Source organism: Gracilinanus agilis, chromosome 3, assembly GCF_016433145.1.
Source record: "Gracilinanus agilis isolate LMUSP501 chromosome 3, AgileGrace, whole genome shotgun sequence".
NCBI classification, from domain to species: Eukaryota; Metazoa; Chordata; class Mammalia; order Didelphimorphia; family Didelphidae; genus Gracilinanus; species Gracilinanus agilis.
The window spans coordinates 276,352,698-276,374,794 of record NC_058132.1 but is presented as its reverse complement, the minus strand read 5'-3'; the positions used below and the strand labels follow the sequence as shown (position 1 = coordinate 276,374,794).

At 34.1% G+C, this 22,097-nt stretch overlaps 1 protein-coding gene across 1 annotated transcript in view; it reads right to left on the bottom strand.

Annotated features, from left to right (window-relative positions):
* Positions 1-1,218: 1,218 nt before the first annotated feature.
* Positions 1,219-22,097, bottom strand: part of STAM2 (signal transducing adaptor molecule 2) — a 44,041-nt gene continuing 23,162 nt past the window's right edge. The window contains exons 6-15 of the mRNA XM_044669125.1: positions 21,481-21,627; positions 19,485-19,554; positions 18,210-18,399; positions 16,617-16,711; positions 14,622-14,704; positions 14,449-14,536; positions 13,102-13,156; positions 8,483-8,636; positions 5,764-5,933; positions 1,219-1,569 (exon numbers count right to left, since the gene is read on the bottom strand). Of these exons, the coding sequence (XP_044525060.1) occupies positions 1,341-1,569; positions 5,764-5,933; positions 8,483-8,636; positions 13,102-13,156; positions 14,449-14,536; positions 14,622-14,704; positions 16,617-16,711; positions 18,210-18,399; positions 19,485-19,554; positions 21,481-21,627 (1,281 nt within the window). The 3' untranslated portion in view covers positions 1,219-1,340. The remainder of the gene's footprint in view (positions 1,570-5,763; positions 5,934-8,482; positions 8,637-13,101; positions 13,157-14,448; positions 14,537-14,621; positions 14,705-16,616; positions 16,712-18,209; positions 18,400-19,484; positions 19,555-21,480; positions 21,628-22,097) is intronic.

Genomic DNA, 22,097 nt, shown 5'->3' with positions numbered 1-22,097 from the left:
TAATCATATTTATGAGTATTTTCTATTTTGAGTCATGTGAAGAAGCTGGTAAATAAGGAAGTAGTGTGCAAATTTTTAGAAGGGACAACAAACCCCACATTCTTGAAATATATTACCCAACTCCTACAGTCTATAGGAACTATGAACACTATAAAACCACCTAAATTTTGGTTTCCAGAAAACTGTCTTGGTAAATTATTTGTCAATCCATTGCATGCTATCATTCCATATGTTCAGAATGATGAGTTAAAAGTTAACGTCCAGTATTTTAAATGAGGTGACACATCAATGATACTCAAACCACATTTTGAAAGGTTAAACACATTAAACAGAGGGCACATGCCAGGCCTAACACATAACACATCAAATGATCAGGGTCCCTTGACACTAAGAGAGTTAATAGTGAACCTGATTTTCTCCCCTTAAGAAGTTTCTAATCCATGTCAAGCTCCTTTTAGGGAATCATGGGCACTTACCATGCAAGAGAAATCCATATGGCAGAGAGGGAATAAAATTAGGCCAGGTCTTCACTAGGGAATGGCCTTATTGGGCAAAAAGAGCCATTAATAAAAATTCTCCACTCTATGGACCCCAGAAGAAAATGAAATGCTTTTTTTCCCTAACATAGAGAAACAAGATTTGGGGGCACTCTTTAATCTACTCTTAGCAGGACTGATTTTTTAGAACTAGCTAAATGTCACTTCTACATTTTTCTATTCTTCATACTGTGAAATAATTTTCACCTCCCAATTCATATCTGCTTCAATAGATAATGATGCTCATAGTAGAGTCAAAGCCAAATTGCCACTAACATAAACAAAACTGCAATTTAGCTAACCAAAAAAGGACTATTAGCAAGGTAGAGGTTTTAAATGAAAAGATGTTTAAATTTCAAAACAAAAATGTGGAAAATGCTAAAACACAATATGCAGACAAAAATTTTAAATAGATGAAAGTGCCCTCCCAAATACATTTTGAAAAGAAAATTGTTTTTTTTTTTTAAAGCATGTCAAAAACTGACAATGCTTTAAAAAAAAATATAATGTTCAAAAGACTACTTAGTACTTGTCCAAAAGTTCTATATGGAACTTGTTAAGTCAGAGCAAACTATCTTATAAGCCACCTCTGAAAAAATAGTCTAACATAACTAATTACTTCCAAAATTGCTTCATGGTCTAGGGGAGTAAGCGAGTTTTTTGTGCTTTACTCGTGGTCCTTCTGAGTTGAGAAAAATGGTTGTTATTTTTATATCATTCTTAGATGACTCAAATCACAAGAGCTGAGCAATATACTAATGAATGTTTTGAAGACTATGTCTGATCTGTTGTTTTGTGTTTTTTTTAAAGAAGAGGTTGCTGATGATAATTTGTTTGCTGTTGTGCAACTGAGTGAGCTGGAACTGTCACAGGAAAGCCTGCTACTTGAGGCAAACTGGATGCAGTGTTCTGATAAGATGACATATCCATAGACATTCCCATCTGCTGTGTGTAAGAAGCTGGAAGAGTAGCTGATGGAAGGGTAGAGTTCTGGTTCATATATGTGGGATTGGAAACTGTATCTACTCCAGTGCTGAAAACAAAGCAGAGAAAAATGTCATGTCAACAATTAACCATTTTACTAAGACGAAATTGTTAGCTGGGGGAGCTCTGGGTTCCAGTGCCAACTCAGATATATGCTAGGGGTAGAACCTTGGGCAAATCACCTCCCCATTCTAGACTTAAATTTTCACATCTATAATGAGAGGCTAGATTAGGTTGATGCTTTCCAAAGTATTCTAAAGTTTCTTCCAATTTAAGCATTCATAATACTTTTCAACAAACAACTGCTTGAACACATGGGCTGAGGGGGATATTATTGGGGATGTAGACCCTAAACGATAACTCTAGTCCAACTACCAATAATATGGAATTAGGTCTTAATCAATGATACATGTAAAACCCAGTAGAATTGTGCATTGGCTAACGGAGGTTGGGGGGGGTTGGGGAGAGGGAAAGAACATGAAACATGTAACTATGGGAAAATATTCAAAATTAAAAAAAAAAATCAATACTTTTCAATGATTTAGCTTTCAAAAATCAACAAGTATTTTGTTTTAAAAGTTAATTATTCTTACATGAGAACAATAGATTCTTTATTCTAGATGCCAGCTACTAAAAAAAAAAAGTTATCTTCAAAATGTAAAAAGGCTAGAATTAGGAAATGACAAAAGGTATATTTAATTTTCTTTCTCAAATGATTTTAATAACTTAGAAAGCAAAGCCATAAAACAAAGGTGTCATTCTACTGGCTCTGATTTTGGTCACAGAAGGTAGCTGACCTGTTGATTCTTCAAAAACAAAACAAAACAAAACAAAAAAACAACCTTAAAATCTTAAATAGCAATCAGCTCACAAAGGGTTTCCTCCATTCCTACTTGTCACAGCAAAGGCACCAGACAGCACATCGAAGTCACTTTATCTCTATTTCTCTGGTATAATGTGTTCAGATAGTTAAAAAGGCTTGAAGATCTGCTCTCAGCAACAAACCATTTAGATAATATAGTACTAAGTTTCATAATCTTCTAAGGATGGCCATGACCAGTAGACTATATATTAGACAGTGCTCATACCAAAAAGAATTTTTATTAAAATCAAACCACTCCGGGGGCAGCTGGGTAGCTCAGTGGATTGAGATTCAGGCCTAGAGATGGGAGGTCCTAGGTTCAAATCTGGCCTCAGCCACTTCCCAGCTGTGTGACCCTGGGCAAGTCACTTGACCTCCATTGCCTAGCCCTTAGCACTCTTCTGCCTTGGAGTCAATACATAGTATTGACTCCAAGGCAGAAGGTAAGGGTTTAAAAAAAAAAAAATCTGGGTTTGAGGAATTTTAATTTGGGAGCTGTGTACATAGATTGCAAAGAACAAAGAATGGAAGCAGAGAACCCAATTAAAAGGCTATTGAAATTGCAGAAGTGACAGATAATAAGTGTGGTGCAGAGAGGGGGAATAACTGCTTTGCAGAGTTCTTCTGTCAGTTAAGGAGAGTTTAGAATCTTGGGAAAAAGTTCAGTTGGTCCTGGGAATTCGTGGAGAGAATCAGGGTCCATCTGAGCTCCTTTTTTAGATTGAAACCTGGCCTATATTTTGCAGCTTTTCTTTTAAAAATTGTTAATTTAGCTAATTCCTTTGAATCTCCCTAGCCTTCCTTATTCCCATCTTCATTTTCCCTACCTGAATGTCTGAGAAGTTTGAAAGGAGAGTAGATCTGAGAGTTAGTTCAAATCTTCGATAGTTTAGTCAAATAGGACTTACCCTTGTTACAAAATTACCTATTGAATCATTGTATCCAGTTTTCCTACCCCTTTTAGCTACAAACCCTCTCAGGGCTGAAATAGGCTGGTCCCTACTCAGTCTCACGTTCCTGCCTCCCTTCCCCACCTGAAGCTTTCTCTAAGTGGCTGTTAGGGCTACCTTGTATCCTCTACCCTGCCAATCAACCCTAAAAAAACAATAAACCCCATTTGTCTTTAATCAAAACCCTTTGGCTACTTCATTAGTTGATTAATAAGAGAGGGAGGAGGAGAGAGAGAATAACTTTCTCTCTGGAGTTTGAGGGAAGCTGAACTGTATCCATTTTGGAGGAAGTGTAACTTCAATACTTCCTTTCTAGTCCCTTCCTGTGAAACTGACTAGAAGCTTCAAGTCAGTTTCAAGCTGTTCTTGGCTGGCTCTAACCTGGCTCTGTAAAGTGTCCCTTTTACTTGAAGGGCTCAGTCGGTTTCCCTACAGTGTTTTGTCTTTAACCTGAGTATCCAGTCTGTGTTTCCCTGCTGTTGTTGCCTGCCTTAAATTAACTCATCCTCTCCCTTGCAACTCTTGGTACCTCGGTGTTTATATTTCCTAAACTCAGACATTCCCTTATTTCTCCTACCACCTCAACTACCAACCTTCACTATTGTACCTTCCTCATCCACCATATTGCCTTAGGGATTCACAAACCCCTATTCACAGTGCCTATCCTTTATTCCAACCATACCTCTGCCTTAAATTCCCTACTACCTAGTTTATTCTCTTGATTACCTCCAGCCTTGGGTCCCTTGCCTTGCCTTATTCCCTATTACAACCAGCTATTACCCCTAGCTTCAGTCCCATATTATATCCTGCAAATTCCCTTATAACATAAGGCTGTCTGAAATAGAGGGGCTATGAATGCAAGCAATGTTAGGAAGGCAGAGTTGATGATACACAGCAATTGGCTGCATAAGAAAACTGATAGATACTGAAGAGTTGGATTTGAGTAGGTTGCAAACATAGATAACTGGAGGGGTAATGGTACCCCTAAAGCAAATAGGGAAGTTTGGAGAAAGGGCAGTTTTGGCAGAAAATAGAATGAGTTTGAATTTGGACATGCTAAATCTTAAGATTCTATGGGACATCCAGGTAGAGATGTTCAGTAGGCAGTGATGCAATTGTAGCTCAGAATAAAGATTACGATTGGAAACATGAACCTTGGGAATACCCACGATGAATGAAAAATTCTAAAAACTAAAATAACTAAATAAACTTTTTCTACTCCTGGCTATACTTCACATTTTTATTTTTTTTTTCCAAATTCAGAAGGCTTCCAAGTGATGCCTAAAATTATGAAAGTTAATCTTAAGACAATCTCAAATAGGTATTGGAATAAAGTAACATCAAAAATTCATTTATAATAATCAGTCAGGAGACATCATATTTGAGAATTGGAAAGAGTCCTAAGATAATCTACCCAAATAACTTCACACAATTAATATTTTGGTAATAGTTTAGACTAGTGATGGGCAAACTTTTTAAAGAGGGGACCAAAGAATGCTCATCTGTCAGTCTGTTTCTAAGGCAACTCTTTCAAAGTTTCATTGTATTGTATCCTACTCATTGTATTCGTCAGATTAGGAATAATGTTGCACAGCTGGACAGAACATTTCAGGGGGCTGCATCTGGTCTGCGGGCCGTAGTTTGTCCAACACTGGTTTAGGCAATTCTCTCATTTAAGGAACCAAGGTATTAATTTTTAGGATACTGTATAAGAAAGGCATATTTATCATCAAGATTTTGCCTAAAATATATGAACAAGTTTGGACTGAAATAGAAGAAAAGGTGATTTAACTTAATGATTTCTTTTGGCTTCTAATAAACAGTCATTTATAGATACCTGATTACTTAGTATGGTTAAAGAATAGTTACCAAAGGGAACAGCTGGGTGGTTCAGTGGATTGAGAGTCAATCCTAGAGATGGGACATCCTAGGTTCAAATCTGGCCTCAGACATTTCCCAGCTGTGTGACCCTGGGCAAGTCATTTGACCCCCATTGCCTACCCTTACCAATCTTCTGCCTTGGAGCCAATACACAGTATTGACTGCAAGATGGAAGATAAGATAAGGGTTTAAAAAAAAAAGTACCAAAAAGGACATGGTCATGGACTTGATGTGTATAGAGATATTTTACTTTGTTGGTTCCAGGACTATATACTGACCAAGGGTAGCCATCTCACTAATAATAATGATGATGATGATGATGATGATGATGATGATAATCTGCCTAAATGAACACAAATCCACAATTCCTATATAAAAAGCTTCAAAAAGTGTATGGGGGCTGGAGGGTGGGGACGGAGACCCACAAACAATTGGGCTATATCTAAGGATGGCACTGTAATTATAAAAAGGAGGTTAAAAAATTTAATTCTGACAGTCTGACAGAAATTAATCCATTTGAGGAAAAACACCAATCTTATAAAAAACTCACCTTAAATATGGAGTATGAGCAGGCTGTGTTGTTACTGAAGAATTTATATTTGGAGGCAGAGATCTCAGGGGGCCAATGTGATCTGGTCCCAGATTATATCCTTGGGGAATGGTGACTTGATGAATGCCCCGAACCATGTAGTTTCCACCATGATGTTGGCCAGGATATGACTATTAATCAAAACAAAAAAATTCATTCAATGGCTTCTAGGATTGTGATTTGCCCCCCCCCCCTTAAATGAAACAAAAATACTGTAGTAATGTAGGTAGTTCAAGTCTCTTCTACCAGCCTACCTACTGAGAAGCGGGTGGTACTGGATTTTGTAGGCCCCCTCATGGAGAGCTTCCAAGTCCTAGTGCCAAGCCCATGCCTAATTTTATTCTAAGTGGAGGGCTAGAAGGTATTTTCTGCTGGAGTCCATCCAAGCTGCCTCTTGTTAGAAAAAAGACTTGCTGACAAGCCATACAAAACTGTGCACTCCCTCAAAAGGAAGGAAGCACACTATCACTTCTTTTCAGTCTTCATGCCACTAGAACTGAATGCCTCTGCCATGACTCACACAGCCCCTCCCTACATATGACAGCTTCCAAAGAAAAAGCCAACAGTTATGGTGTCAGTTATAGATAGAGATAAGCAAGGCAATGTGCAAGGAGACAAAGGCAAGACAAGGTTTCTCTCTAACCCTTTTCTTCTTTCCTTCTACTAGCTAGATACCTAATGTAGAAAGATGATAACTAGCATAGTAAGAGTTGAATGAAAAGCTGTTTACTTTTATTCAAACCAATGATAATTAAGGTATAAGGTGTCTTTGGCTAAACAGTGGTGGTGGGGGGGGGTGTCATTGTGTTCTTTAACCTAATTTCAGAGGCAATTCCTTGAAGAAAAAGATTATCCCTTGCATACAACATTTAGCACAAGTATCTGTGCTTAATAAATAGCAAGTGATGACTATTTTCTCTTCAATTCAAAATTTGCCTGTTTTTGCTACAACCAATCACACCTGCAAAATATTTCTAATTTTAAATATTGTTGGTTTAAATTATGCTTTTATACCAAACTCACCAAGAACAAGGTGAGATTGTACAAAATGTATTTCTTCCACACTACTGCCATATATAATATATTTACTACCTGTATATATATAATATGTATATCTACACACACACACACACACACACACACACAAAACTAAGAGCATTACTATAACTGCTTTCCATAAATAAATAAAGGCACCTTTATCTGTAGTTTCACTTTCCACAGTTTCAGTTATCTGCAGTCAACCATAAAAGAGCTGGAGGGTCCCTGGTTTTCAGTTACCCCTGAACAAGAAGCTCCAGAAGTCCTGCTCACAGTTTCAGTTATCCTAACCACAAAGCAATTGACCCACAATCCAATGGGAGTTAGGGGGGCAGTAGAAGGGCAAAGGGGCAGTTATCTATTCTGCTTTCATTTTCATTTTTTGAGGGGTGGGGGGAAGAATGAGCGAAAGAACACATGTCTGGAGTCAGCAGGTGTTCACTTTGCCATGGTTTCAGCCATCTGTGGTAGGTCTCCCTCTCTACAGGCTCTACATTGTATGTGTGTATGTGTGCATGTGCATTTTGAAATTAGAATACACAGCTAAAGTAGTCAAATAACAGGGCTCTTTGAGCATCTTTGATACCCTTTTGTAGGAACACTTGTGGAATGCATTATGAAAGAGGAACAGCACCTTTTATAGGGTAATGTGGCAAATCAAAATTCATAGAAGGTTTTTCTTTAAAAAAATGATCTGTACTTAGGAAAGTCTGGAAACAGAATCAGTACTACAGCTGAACACAAAAGGTAGATATGAGATTGGAAAACATTCCTTTTCAGGGATTGATGGTTACAAAAATGATATAGTTTTATCCAACAACAGTGTAGACAATTCCATTCTGTTTCATTTTTCTAACAGCAGCAAACATCATCTTTGAGAGACAATTGTAACACCAAATAAGCTCCAGCTGTCTTTTGCACTCAGAACTCTTTTCCACCCACAAATGTAATGAATCTTTCATCATTTTCAAAAGTTCAGGGCATGACATATTGGTTAAGTGCATCTTTTATGATGTGGCAATTACCATAGTTACTATTCTTTTTTCACTAAACAATTAAGTCATGTAAAATGCACCTAAATTATGTAACTACATTCTACCTTTTCTCCTTAGTGTCTGAAGGAGATTTCCATTTTTGTTTTAGTAAAATAACACATGTTCTTGTCTCTCTGAGCTCAATCTGAATGCAATCACTAATTCTATTTGCTTGAAAAGCTTTACTGGGGATTACTTATGAATTTCATGTGGCTGGTAGTGGTACTTTATATAGTCTCACAACTTGTTCTTTTACTCCAAATTGTGTTTAACAAGTTTAATAACTTTAAATTTTTGTTGTTTGTTTGGGTTTTGTTTATTTGCAAAGCTGATGATTTATCCTGGTCCATCACAACATTCACAAATACCCAAAAACTATTTGTGCAGCAATTATATTTAGTAAATCAAAGGAATCCTTTCCACATTTGAAGTTTTTTTAAATTCAGAAATCTAATAAGCACTAATGAAATCTTACTATCTAGCTCTAAATTTTTAAAAATGCATCCAATTGGTACATTTTAATATTGCACAGTCTTAATACCTGGCCTGCTTTTAAAACCAAAACAAAACAACAGATAAATAAGTTACCCTTCCCAAAGTATACTCACTTGTACTGGGACCCCAGCTGATGTAGGTGGATAATGTGCTGGAGGATGAAGCTTTGAGTAGACTGAATACACAGGTGTTTCATTCACCAACTTATTGTATAGTTCCAAAGCTTCTAGAACTTTTACATTTAATTCAGATAATTCTGAATGTTTCCTATTTTAGGGGGGAAAAAAGGTGCTGTATGAATCTCCTTACTTTATCTGCTACATAATTTATTTTTAAAACTTAGTATAGTTAAAAAAATCTTAAGAGTCAGTAATAAGGAGAAAAAATAACTCATTGACAATTTTCAGTTCTTAAAATATCTAATTCTGGAGAACATTTTGTGCCTTAAAAACTGTAGTCTATCATAACATAATTAGGTGGAAGCATGTTTTAATAATATGGCAAATTCCTAAGCAACAGTAATCAATTTATCCTTCTGGTATCACAAATATGTGATATTATCATTTGATGGTTTAATAAACACTTCCTAATCTTTATTATGATCCCAAAACAGAGTAGAACAGAATGAGCTTTAGTCCCTAGTATGAAATGAAATACATGTAAAATGAAAACATTTATGAAATACAAATATGCTTTCATTTATTAACTATTAGTGTTTCATCTATTAGTGTATCATCACATCTAAAATAAGGGATTAATTCTGAAAATGAGGGTGAAAACAAGACTCTAATTAAGTGAATCTGCTAACTGTTCTTTGTTACTGTATGAGAAGTTTCTTTTTTATTTCTTTCATCTGGTGACCAAATCCTCAAATGTAGGCAGTTTTTATTCCACAGTCAAATCCAGTCTTGTCAATTTATATGAAGGATAGATTCTTCTCTTACTCTAGGGCAAATAGCAACAGCTCCCTTTTAGCATTCATTAAATGTAAAAGTAGGATAATTTTATTTATATTACTATAACTTAAACAGTCCAAAAAAATTTCATTTCTTGATTTATCTTAGATGAATAACCCCATTTCAATGCAAATTTTGAGCAAATCAGGATATGACTAGACATATACATGTGTAGACACAACCATATCTCAATTAACAAATAATCTGGTCTATTTTCTTCTGAAACAGAGAGAAAAGTGATTTAGGTACCCTATCAAGTTAAATCATCATGCTACCTTCATTCAAGGCATTAGTGTCTATCACAGATGACATGCCTGAATTTCCACAAGTATATGTGAATTTCATAGACTGCAAGAATTTCAGGGGGTTCTGTTGCAACTAACCCATAAGGCTACTTTCTCACCTTAAGAAATCTTAATAAGAACCATCTATAATTAAACAAGAATAATAATAATCATGTATGTCTGCAAAGAACTTTCTTTACAACTTAGAAGGTATATCAAATGAGATCCGTGATATAACATTCTTTGCAAACCTTAGCTGTTATTATTGTTGATGGATTTTAAGGAAAGCTTTTAACTCACTAATATAAAATGAAGCTTTACCGACTCTCAAGAGATTTTTTTTCTCTTCCATAAATATATTATTGAAGATTTTACAGAGTTTAAATTGTTTCATAATTTTTTGACTGTAGACATCATGCAATCTGTTAATATTTGTACATCAAAAGTATTCAAGTGTCATGAAAGATGTCAAGTATACATTCTAAATGAGGGAAATAAAAAAAGATTTCCTATTGATGATTTGGTTCTCCAAATTGTCCTATATGCAAATGATAACTGCACTGAAAACTACCATAACTCCTTATCAAAATTTACACTATTGTAAAAACTTCTTCTAACCACCTACATATGAAAAACAAAGTGGATGAGAAATGTATACTATTCAAATTACAATATGTAGTAGAGTAAGGGAAGACTTCATAGAAGCAGGACATGAGCTGTCTGCCCACTGAAGGATGGCTAAGCCTCAGGATTGAAGGTGAAAAAATAGAAATGAAAAAGGTGTGTGTCAGTGAGGTGACGGACCCAAGTAAAACCAAGGGTAAAAGTGGAGGAGCAGTGGCAAAGAAGTATGGCAGAGTGGAACTAACTGCTTTCTTTCTTATCCAATTTAGCTAAATCTTTATTGAACTTTTTTTTTTTTAAGTCTACATCACTTTGTATTATTAACATTATTTCTCTTTCTTGCTCATATCCTATAATTACATCATATAGGACCCTACTACCTCCCCAGGGCTAAAAACCCACATTTTTAACCTTCTGGTTGGTTTATTTTAGATTCCTTTCCTGCTGGTACCTCAAATTCAACAAATCCAAAATGAAGCTTCTAAAAATATAAGGCTTGTTTTGATTCTTTTAACTGAATCTTGGTCCTTCCAATCATGCAGTTTCAAAACTCAAGACTCGTCTTTTAACATCTCCCTTTTCCTTATTCCCCAATTTAGTCAGTCAGCATATCCTTGTTGATTCCTCACTATCATTTTCGTCTGTGCCTGCCTCATCATTTCCACTACCTAATTACATGACCTCTTCTGTAAACTATTACAGGGAACTTTTGTAAAAATTAAGAGCTGTCCCAAGAGAGAGTGGTATGCTTTTAGAGGTATTACTCTTCCTTCACTGCAAATCCTAGGCTGGAATAGTATATATCAATGATTTCTGGAGAGACTAGAGCTTCAGGATGGCATCAGATAACTTGTGAGGTCTCATCTATTTCTGAGATTCTATGATTCAAAAGTCTCCTAATTGGTCTCTTTGACTCTAATCTTTCCCCTCCAATCTAGCTTGTGTATTGCTGCCAAAATAACCCTCCTAAAGCACAGACTGATCAAATGTTTGTACTGGAAAACCTTCAAGGGTTCCCTGATGAATAAAGTACAAACTCCTTTGGTTGTCTTCAAAGTTTTTATGATTTATCTTTTAAGTATTATCTCCCAGGACTCCGATTCATATACTCCAGCCAAACCAATTTACTCAGGAGTTCTCTCTCCGTTCCTGCTTCCATGCCTTGGCTAACAAATACCATTCTTTCTGTATAGATGTCCTTTCTCTTCCATTTTTTTATGAGGAGAATCCAAATTCTATTCATCGTCTCACGCCAAGTCTGAATACCACTTTCTTCCTAAAATCCTCTTTGTTTTTCCCAGAAATGTAATTTTTCTGCCTAAGGAGCTCATAAGGTACTTTCTACTACACCTATGGCACTATTTACACCTTGTATAACAACTATTTGTATACAAATTATCTCTCCTGCTAGAATATGTCAGTGTCTGATGACCAGAGTTGACCAATGCTTATCTTTATATTCCCCGTAGCAAGAATATAATAAAAAAATTTTGAATTAACCCTTAATTATCATCACTATATACATTTTATATTCTTTCTTTAGAAGTTGGGAGAGATTCATTTTCTCATTTAGAAACCTCTTGTAAAACAAACATTTTGAAGAGACTAGATGTGAAAAAAAGAATTGTAAACTGGTCTAAAAGGAAATGACTTATGATAGTGACGTGATTGAAATCTGAACTCTATGTTTATAATAGCTCTTATCCAAGAAATTAAAACTTTAGAACTATTTGCTAATTGAATCTCAATTACCAATTATGTGCGAGTAAACAATTATTATTTGCTTCTAAATGGTAACAATGTTAAAACTGGCAGATAACAATACTACCAGTTTATAAAAGTAACGACGGAAAATCAGAGCACTTCCAAAGCCATTGGTTTTCCAATATTACAGAAAATCCAAAGAAAATTTTTCAATACCCTTGTAGCACAAAGTCTACCTTCAGCATTCAGAATTTTGTTACTACATTTTATTATTAATATCAATCATGAATTGGTAAATTGAAATTGGTAAGGATTGAGGCGATTCTTGTTTACTCCTTTCTTAATCCATCATAAGATCACAGATCTAGGGCTGTAAGGGTCCTTATTTAGTCCCACACCCTCATTTTAAAGACAAGGGAACTGAAGCCTAACAGATCACAGAGGTATGTCAAAGGCAGAATGTGAACCAATATCCTTTAATTTTATCCTCCTGTTTATGCCACTATCTTCATCCATCTAGTAAAGTCAGGATTTGGAGAAGTTTTTTCATCCCCACTTTTTCACTGTTAATGGCACAATTATAATATTCTCAGTAGAAGGCAGGAGGGACTACAAAGGATAATGCTGGGAGAAAGAATCAATGAAAAGAATAACAAGAGAGAAGAAATAAGATTTTACGTTTTCCTTGGATTTTATAAAATCTCTCTTCTTATCACTATAAAAACTGCCAAAATGTAGGAAAATTCTAACTGAAACTTAACTACTATATAACAAACCAGTATCTACCTAACTTCTGATTATATTTCTTTTTCTACTCTAAATTTTACAATGAGTTTCCTCTTTATCCTTCACTGCTCATTATCCATTTCTATCCCAGCACCAAAAAGAATACAAGGAACAGTGTTATCCTAATTGTGCTCCTTTATAATTAGCAAGATTAACAAAGATTCCTAATTCTAATCACAATGGAAAGGATCAATAAAAAATTTTGACAGAATCACAGGATTGTACATTTATATATCCTCACATAAATATGGTTAACTGAAAGATGATGATTTTAGGAATACATTTTTCTCAGTTGAATGTTCTGCCAAATACCAATGAAATATAAAAAAATCATACTTTTCAATCCTGACAGGACAGATTCCAATAAATGTGGCTTACCTATCAATCTCTTCAAGTTTTTCATCTATCATAGGGCCCATCTGTTGACAGACATCTGTAAATAGAAGGCCACTTATTATAAGTCTTTGAATGTGCCCAAGTCAAACAAGTTTTCAAACTATTTTTTGATAATAAAGACTATAAAATACACACAGAATTAAATGTCTTCCAATTCTAAATTCAAGAAAAGATTACAGAACAGCTAATTGTGTTCCTCCAATATATATACAACATGACACAAAAGCCAGGCCAGAATTAAAAGTAAAATATCACCACCTTATAATTTAATTAAGAATTATTAATTGGCCTTATAAATTGTAAAATTTGGAAATCATCCCCAAACTTCAAAAACATTTTGGAAGACATTTTATCTAAATGAATGAAGAAACTTGAGCCACAGTGCAAAAAAATATATACAATCATGAAGGCGAACTTGTAAAGATGAGCTACAAAATTCTTTTACCACCACATTTATGAATAATACCGATTATTCAAACTATTTCACATTTCTCCAATAACTGAAACAATATTCTGCTACTCATAAGATTTCCAAATACTAAAAAAACTACTCATTTATATATACCTTAGATTATTTTTTCCAAAAGAAAATTAAAATAAGCTTACAAAATACCATATGCCAAAGTCAAAATGTAATTTATCTCATACATTCACTACTTCCCAACCTCCACTCCTCAAAAAATTTTGTAAAGCTGCTACTAAGGCATGAAGTTTTCCTATGGAAATTACAGAATTTGAAATGAATCAAGTACTTCTTTGACCTTTAAGTTATTGGCTGTAAAAGGACCAACATTTCTTTTTTTTTTTCTTTTAAACCCATACCTTCTATCTTATACTCAATACTGTGTATTGGTTCTAAGGCAGAGGTAAGGGCTAGGCAATGGGAGGTAAGTGACTTGCCCAGGGTCACATAGCTAGGAAGTGTTTGAGGTCACATTTGAACCCAGGACCTCCCATTTCTGAGTCTAGTTCTAATCCACCAAGCCACCCAGCTGCCCTCAGGACCAACATTTCTTAAGACCATCTCCCCTTCAGTCACTCCTTTCTCTACTCTTTTATGCCTTCCAATCTCTCCAGAAAATTTTACTGAAAGGTCAAAGGGCAAGTCTAAGTTAGTCCTTCTTCTTGAATATATCCACATATGATAGTCACCTCAGAGTGATGTTGGTATTATTATGCTACCCTACTCTCATCATACCCATCTTTGAAAATTAACTCATATCTCTAGTAGCATACACAAACAAGAAAAAACAAGAAATTATAACACTCAATATTATTACCCAACCTCCTTTCCTCCAGCTAAATTATTTTCTAATATTCATTAAATACCTTCTAAGTCCAGCAAGTCTTGGGAATCTGGCTTTGAATCTGTAGGATCTTTACTCTGAAGTAGCTGCAGTGCTTTATCCATCTTATCCTGAAAAGCAGAAAGATGATGCTTAAAGGGAATTTAAGCAATAGAAAACACATTATATAAAAAATGATGATTAGAAGGACTCTACCTCATCTATATGAACTGGTTCAGGTTCTGATTTTCTAATTTCTTCTGCAGCATCATCAATTACATTTGTTCTGTCCACGGCTGCTAGAGAAAAATGAATCAATTTTTTATTTCTCCAACATTAATTTTGGTAATTATATTCATTAACTTATTCATATAAAAACTAAATTTCTAAAAGTGGAAACCAAAGAAATATTTTATTTCCCAATCTATACTGGTTAATGTGTACTTTAAATAAGTTAATACTGATATGGGCAGTAATTTGGATTCTTTTAGTACAACTGAGAATGTTTCAATTGTGTAGTTGGAATTTTGTACCCTAGGACGATGTTCCCCAGAATTCCTTTAGTATTTCCCAGAATTCCTTTCCTCTGAGTCCTCACATATGTGCTTATGTTTTGTTGTTAGATGTTTCTGTAACCACACCCTCAGGGTCTTTTTTCTTCCTGCTAACGGGGCTGGAAAAAAGCTCTTTCTCTCTCTCACTTTACTTCCCTTTACTTTGTTATTATTATTAATAAATCTTATAAAAATAATACTTGAAGTATATGATATTTAATTTTAATCTTACATGATATTAAGCCTTTCTCAAGCCCTTTTAATTCCAATGCTTTTTATTGCCTATTCATCCTGTATATAAAATGACTGTATATATTTGTTTGCTGTTGTCTCTGTGAACTCATTGAGGGCAAGGATTCTCTTTTGCATTCTTTGCATTGTCTAGCACAGAGCCTGACACATAAGGAGACTAATAAATGCTTATTGATGATTGATTGACAACATATCAGTGAGTATTTATTAAGCACCTGCATGGCCAAACACTGTATGAGGCCAATGAGATTTAAAAACAAATAATAAATGTTCTTGAAATGACTGCATTCTGACAGGGGAAAATCAAGTACATATAGAAACATATGTAGCACAAACGCAGTCAAAAACTAAACACATACACAAATTAATTAAATACAAAGTAGTTAGAGAGGAAGAAAAATAACAATTGGGGGATCAGGAAAGGCTTCATGTAGCAGATGATGCCTGGATTGTACCTTAAGAGGAAGGTTCCTCTGTGAGGCACAAAGAGTACATTCAAGGCAAGGTACAGAGACAGGGGGTCAGTATTGAATGTGAGAAACAGGGAGAAGATCAATTTGTCTATATTGAAGAATAAGAGACAGAAAATGATGTCCACTGGGGCTGGAAAGGTAAGTTGGGGTTGACTCAAGTAGGAATTTGAATGATGAACAGAGGAGTTTATATTTCATCTAAGAACAAACAGGAAGCCACTTAGAGCTGATTGAGTAAGGGAGTTACAGGGTTTGCACTTGAAGAAAATTACTTGAGAAAGACATGGTAAAGGTTTGTTAAACTTGGGGGCAGACTTGAGCATGTTTGAAGGCATAAGAGAAGTAGTTTGTTAATAGTGAGAGGTTGAAGTTTCAAAAGAATGGGGGATTACCAAGGCTTTTCTTTACAACCACAAATTTATTTTCTATAAGAAGTGAGGCTAGCCAAAAGTTAAAAAATTAACTCATACAAATTATCCAGGGCAAAAGCTTACAATAAATAAGCAACTCAACTAATATTTAATCTATTTATTTAAGGTTATGTATGTCCATTTCTAAGAAAAGTCTGAAATACAACCATTGCTAAACTTTTCTTTATTTACTTATTCATTTATTTACATACACATAAATCAGTCTTATTATGATATAATGTACTCTCCTATACAGTTAAATCCTGATATGAATACCTTTACAATGAAAAATTCTGCATAATTTTCAATCCTTAACATATATACTTTAAAAAAATTAACGTCCTAACAAAATTCTAAAAGAACTAAAAAAACAAGGATATAAATCGTGAGTTCATCAAAACAAAAATTGATATCAATTTAAAAGATCTCAAATACTAATATACTTCATAATCAAAACTACAGTGGTTAATTGCAATATAAAAAAAAATTGAGTTTAAAATTTTAAAATAACATTTAACTTACCTATCTCAGATTCTATGTTTAAATTAGGTGATACAAAATTTGATGGAAATAGTCCTACTCCCCTATGATTTTCTCCTTTCCACCAATTGGCATCGCTAAAGATAAAATAGTAAAAATAAGGAATGTTACTAGTGCTTTGCCCTAACTTTACTCATAACACTAAGCAGAAATGAAACAACATAAGTATTTTAAAAAAAATCTGTTGGAAATATTGAATTATATATATACTATGATACTAGATTTAGTAGATACTGTTAAAGATGCATAAACTTTCAATACAATGAAAGAGAATTTCACCTAAAAAATTCTAAAGATGAATGTAAAATGGTAAAATTCTATTTATCCCTTTGTTAAACATTAGAATTATTTCTCAACATACTTTTCTTCCTCCAAATGAATCTTCCCTTGTAACAGAGAAAATTTTGAAAATTCAAATAAGATAATGTAAATAACATTCCACATTCTGTAGGTGCCTCATCTGTTCCCTGCCTTTTTTCTCCCCCTTGGGCTTGATAGGTCTTTGAAATCAAGCAGCATTTGAATGTTATTCATTTTAGAAGAGAAATTCAAAAGGATCAGGCAGGAATACATATAAGAAGTCATTCAATTTTTATTTTTAAGATTAGTTAAAACTTCCTCAAGAACATAATGATGACTTGAATATATTATTCCACAATTACAGATTTTAAAATACTGCATTTATTTTGCATGACTTTGTATGCTAGATAAGAAAACATTTTACATGTACTGAAAAATGATTAAGTTGTGTGAAGAAAATACTATACATTCAAGGACAGCTCATATAAAGTTATTCCTCAACTCAAAACTATCTACTAAATAAAATCAAATTCCTCATTATGGCATTCAGAACCTTTAAACCTCCCTTTTAGTCAAACTAACCTACTATGCTCATCTGTCAAAGTAGATCAAAAAACACTTCTTTCACAAGTTTTTTTCTACTCTCCCCAAGCAAATATTATTGTGCAGGCCTCAGAACCGCAATATCACTGTCTAACATAAAATCTTCCACATAATACTCAGTCCTTTACATATAATTCTCATATCTACCATTTAAAAAGTATATCAGGCTAGCCCTTTTAAGCTAGTTCATTCAAAATAATTACTAAAAATATTATAATTTCTTTTCACTATTTAATGTTAGGATATAAAATCATGTTCTTACTAAAATGTATATTCCAAAACCAAAAGTAAACAATGGAATTTGTTCCAGTATACATCAATTTCTCCATCTATACTTCCTTTTCTTAAGTTTTCTGTCAAGTAATTTTGACTGCACAATTCCTAATATAGATGTAGTTGGTCTGTATCTTTGCACTTATGTAGCCACAAATAATACTTCATATTTACATTCTACTTTTTCATCCAAAAATTAAAAATGTTTTAAAAGGACATTATCGTTTTTAAGAGAGAAATGCATCATTAGATCTTCCTTCTCTTGAAAGGAAACTGAAATAGAACCTGCAACTTGCCAAAAGGTTACATCCAAATTCAGAGATGAAAAACCTAAGTTTCCTGTCTTACAAATGCTTCTACACAATTCAGAAATTAAAAAAAAAAAATAAAAAAACATACCTGTCATCCAAAACAATAATAATTTCACCACTTTTAAAGGTAAGTTCATTGTCTTCAACTGCTTCAAAATCATACAAGGCTCTGACTTTTTTGGAAACTTTATGATTATTCAACTGAATTTCTGCAGATGGATATAAGGATTTTGTTTCTGTGTGCTGTTGCTTCTGCTCTTGCAAAGATAATTCAATAGCTAGTTTGGAAAATGTAAAATAAAAAAATTAACTTTCTGTAATTCAAGAACACAATGAAGTCTAAAAATAAAAACTAGGTGGTTTCACATACCTTTTATGTTTAACCAGAATCATGCTGTGTTGCTGGGTCTAGCTAACTAGCAATGAAGTTTCAGACAGAGAAACTGCTAGAAGAATTACTAGATGATTACTGGCTTAAAAAGTAAGATCCCAATTTTTAAAAATGAGATGGATTTCTGTCACTGTGAGTCTAAATAATTTTCCATACAGTAAATATCCATGGACAGCTCATGAAGCTGAAAACTGTTACTCACTTTTATCAGAAATAAAGTGCTAGTGAGGGTAGCTGGGTAGCTCAGTGGATTAAGAGCCAGACCTAGAGACAGGAGGTCCTAGGTTCAAATCTGGACTCAGACACTTCCCAGCTGTGTGACCCTGGGCAATTCACTTAACCCCCATTGCCTACCCTTACCACTCTTCTGCCTTGGAGCCAATACACAGTATTGCCTCCAAGATGGAAGGTAAAGATTTTTAATAAAAATTTAAAAAATAAAAAAAAGTAAAAAAAAAAAAAAGAAATAAAGTGCTGGTGTTGATGAAATCAGGAAGAAAGGGATAACAAAGATACTAACATATTAGGTATACTGGAATATAATAGGTAAAATGTAAGCTATATGAAGATACCATACTAAATAATGAATCAACCTTGCTGTCAAGTAAAATGGGGCTCAATTTTTTATTCAAGTCATTTCTCTTTCCAGCTGTAGAGATCACTGTATTTTTAGGTCTATGTGCAAATTTATTATAACTACCATTTTGTAGATTTTTAGACTTCAAGAGGAAGTTAAAGGACAATAAGTCCAAATATTTTTTTTTACAGAGGAAAATTCTTCTATAAAGGTATAGAGAGATTAGGTAACTTGGCCAGGGTAACACAGCTGTCTTGTATCTGAAGCAAGATTTGAACCCCATCTTCTTTATTCTAAGTCCAACGCCCTATGTATGCTGTCTCAAAGAAAACAGAGACTTTAAAACAGCAAAAACTAAAATTTTAATAAAGAATCATACATTCCTATTAATTCACCTTTGGCTATATCTTCATCTTCTTTGTTTTTGTTGGATGATGTACCATTCTTGGCAGCATTTGAAATTGTCTAAAGGCAAAGGCAAAATAAACACAGCTACTTTTAAAACAAAAATCAAAGATTCATAAATTACTTGCATCTATTGTTTTTTTTAATTTGCCATTCCTACTCATTTTTTCATTACAAATTATATCCTTGACAATGACTAAATTATTTTCCAGTATAATTCTAAAACATGAACCTAATTGCTGCCCTATAATAATAAAAAAAACCTACCCATTACAAAACTGTAATTTCCTGGAGAGAAGAGACTTTGTATTATACTGTTTTGAGAATGTCTCCATCTATACTTAATATGCTTTGCATTAAGTTAGTACTCAGGATATGTTCAAGTGGTGAGATGAGAGAGGAGAAGTTACTAAACTACCAGAAAAAGTCCACTGATGCTGTAGCAAACAGTCTGAGAATGAAAGAGAAAATAAAAAACAAAAACGAGGCAAAAACCACCAGGCTGGAATCACTTGGCTAACAGCAAAAAACTCTGTAAATTTCAAAAGCTCTTGGGGACTCATTGTGCAACAATCATGTTTATAATGATGTCTCTGAGTTAGTTTGAAAAGATTCCATTATTTTCTCTTTAAGAAGGTAAAAAGTCATATTTTTTGGAATATTTTTGATATTAGATTACTAAAATAAACATTTTGAGCCTTAATGAAGTAAAGCTTTGGTGATATGAAAAATTCAAACACATAGAATACCTTATAACATATATAACTATATCTCTGTGAATTTCAAATGTCTGTATTTGCAGAATTTCTAAAATTTTAACACCATTTGTTTATAATTCCTTAATTCTAAAATGAGTCCCTGAAGTCCTAAAATAATAGCTATATTAGAATGTCCTACCTTCAATGTACTTGAAAATGTGGAAAGATAAGCGGGTGAGGAGATAGAACTTAATATATGGGAAGAGCACAGGACAACATAAGGCACCACAACAGTCCATAGAAATCAGGCTTCAGGACCAAGCCTAAAGCCAGAAAGTAGATGCTTCCTCAGACAGCCTGGCTTCCTATTCACCAATCTTTTAAATTCCAAGTTCCACAAACACTAACTCAAAAGAACAGTATCTCACCATCACTCATAATTTTGATACTTCTAAGATTCTGAACTCTAAAATTCATCTGATTATAATCTCCTGTTCTTTCATCTCTCCCTCTAACCTCATTCCTTTTATTTATTTATTTGTTTGTTTGTTTGTTTTTAGTTCTTACCTTCTGTTTCCAATCAATACTAAGTATCAGTTCCAAGGCAAGAAAAGTGAGAAGGGCTAGGCAACTGGGGTTGAGAAATTTGCCCACGTGATTGAGGCCAGATTTAAACGCAGCACCTCTTGTCTCCAGGCCTGGCTCTATATGCACTGAGCCAACTAGCTGTCCCCAACAACACTCCTTCTAGGCCTGTTTCTGATCACGCTTAAAGTCAGTTCTTCTATCCTCTCTGTTCTTCCAATTCATCATAACTACTATCTTTACTTTTCTCTGTTCAGTCTTAATACAGTTCACCCATCAACTGCACCATTGACTCTGCTGCCAACCTGCCAGGTCTGATTTAGAAATGTTCACACAATTCTTTCACCAAATAAAATCCTTTGTGAAATTTTCCTGGAGTATCAGTTTGAAGTGTTCTTACTCTTTTGAACTCGAATATAATCTATGGCACTAATTCATCATTTGTTATATACTTATTTATATCATTAGTTATCTTTTCATGTGACTATAACCTCTCTCCCAATTAGATCACAAACTCTGTGAAGTCAGGTTTATCTTAAATTTTCTTTTTATCATATGTAGCATTTGAAACATGGTAGGCATTTATTAATATAAGTTGGGGTTTTCTCCAAAAAAATTAACCCATTTTCCCAATTCCTCTAAACTATTTTCATGCTTTTACATGAGACAGTCTTTAACTCACTAAAGCAAGTTTTGGATTTACCTGTGATCCTGCTGAAGGAAAAGTAATTCCTTCTTCTTTCATGGATTTAATAGTTGCAGATATCAGGCTAAACTGTGGGTCTTTCTGAAATTCTTCTGACCACTCCACCATTAGAGATTTCAGCTTTTCACATACTTTTGGATGAGCCTTTTTATGTGATAGGAGAGCAAAGATTTAATAAAAAACAACACTAGTCTAGTCCTGCATACGTGTGCCTAAATTACAAATGACAAAATGAATCAAATAACAATAAACGTGTCTTTTATATGAAATGTAGAAAACAAGTTTCTAAGTCTACATTCTCTGACAGGTAGGGACTGATACATTCATTATGTTAAATATCAAAAAAACTGAAAATAACAGTTGCTGAACCTATCAAAGTTCTTAATTTTCAAGAATTCTTAAGTTTCATTACAAGAAATATGCATCTTTTATGGTTCATTAAGAAAAATATTTAAGATACATGATGTTATTGGACTGTATTATATTAACATGAGAAAAACTTTTGGTTTTTGCCCAAAATGATCATGGAACAATTTCTCTGCACCATTACCATTAAATATGTTAAGAGGTAGGATTAAAACAAGGAGTCTGACTGATATGTCCAGTTTGGTATA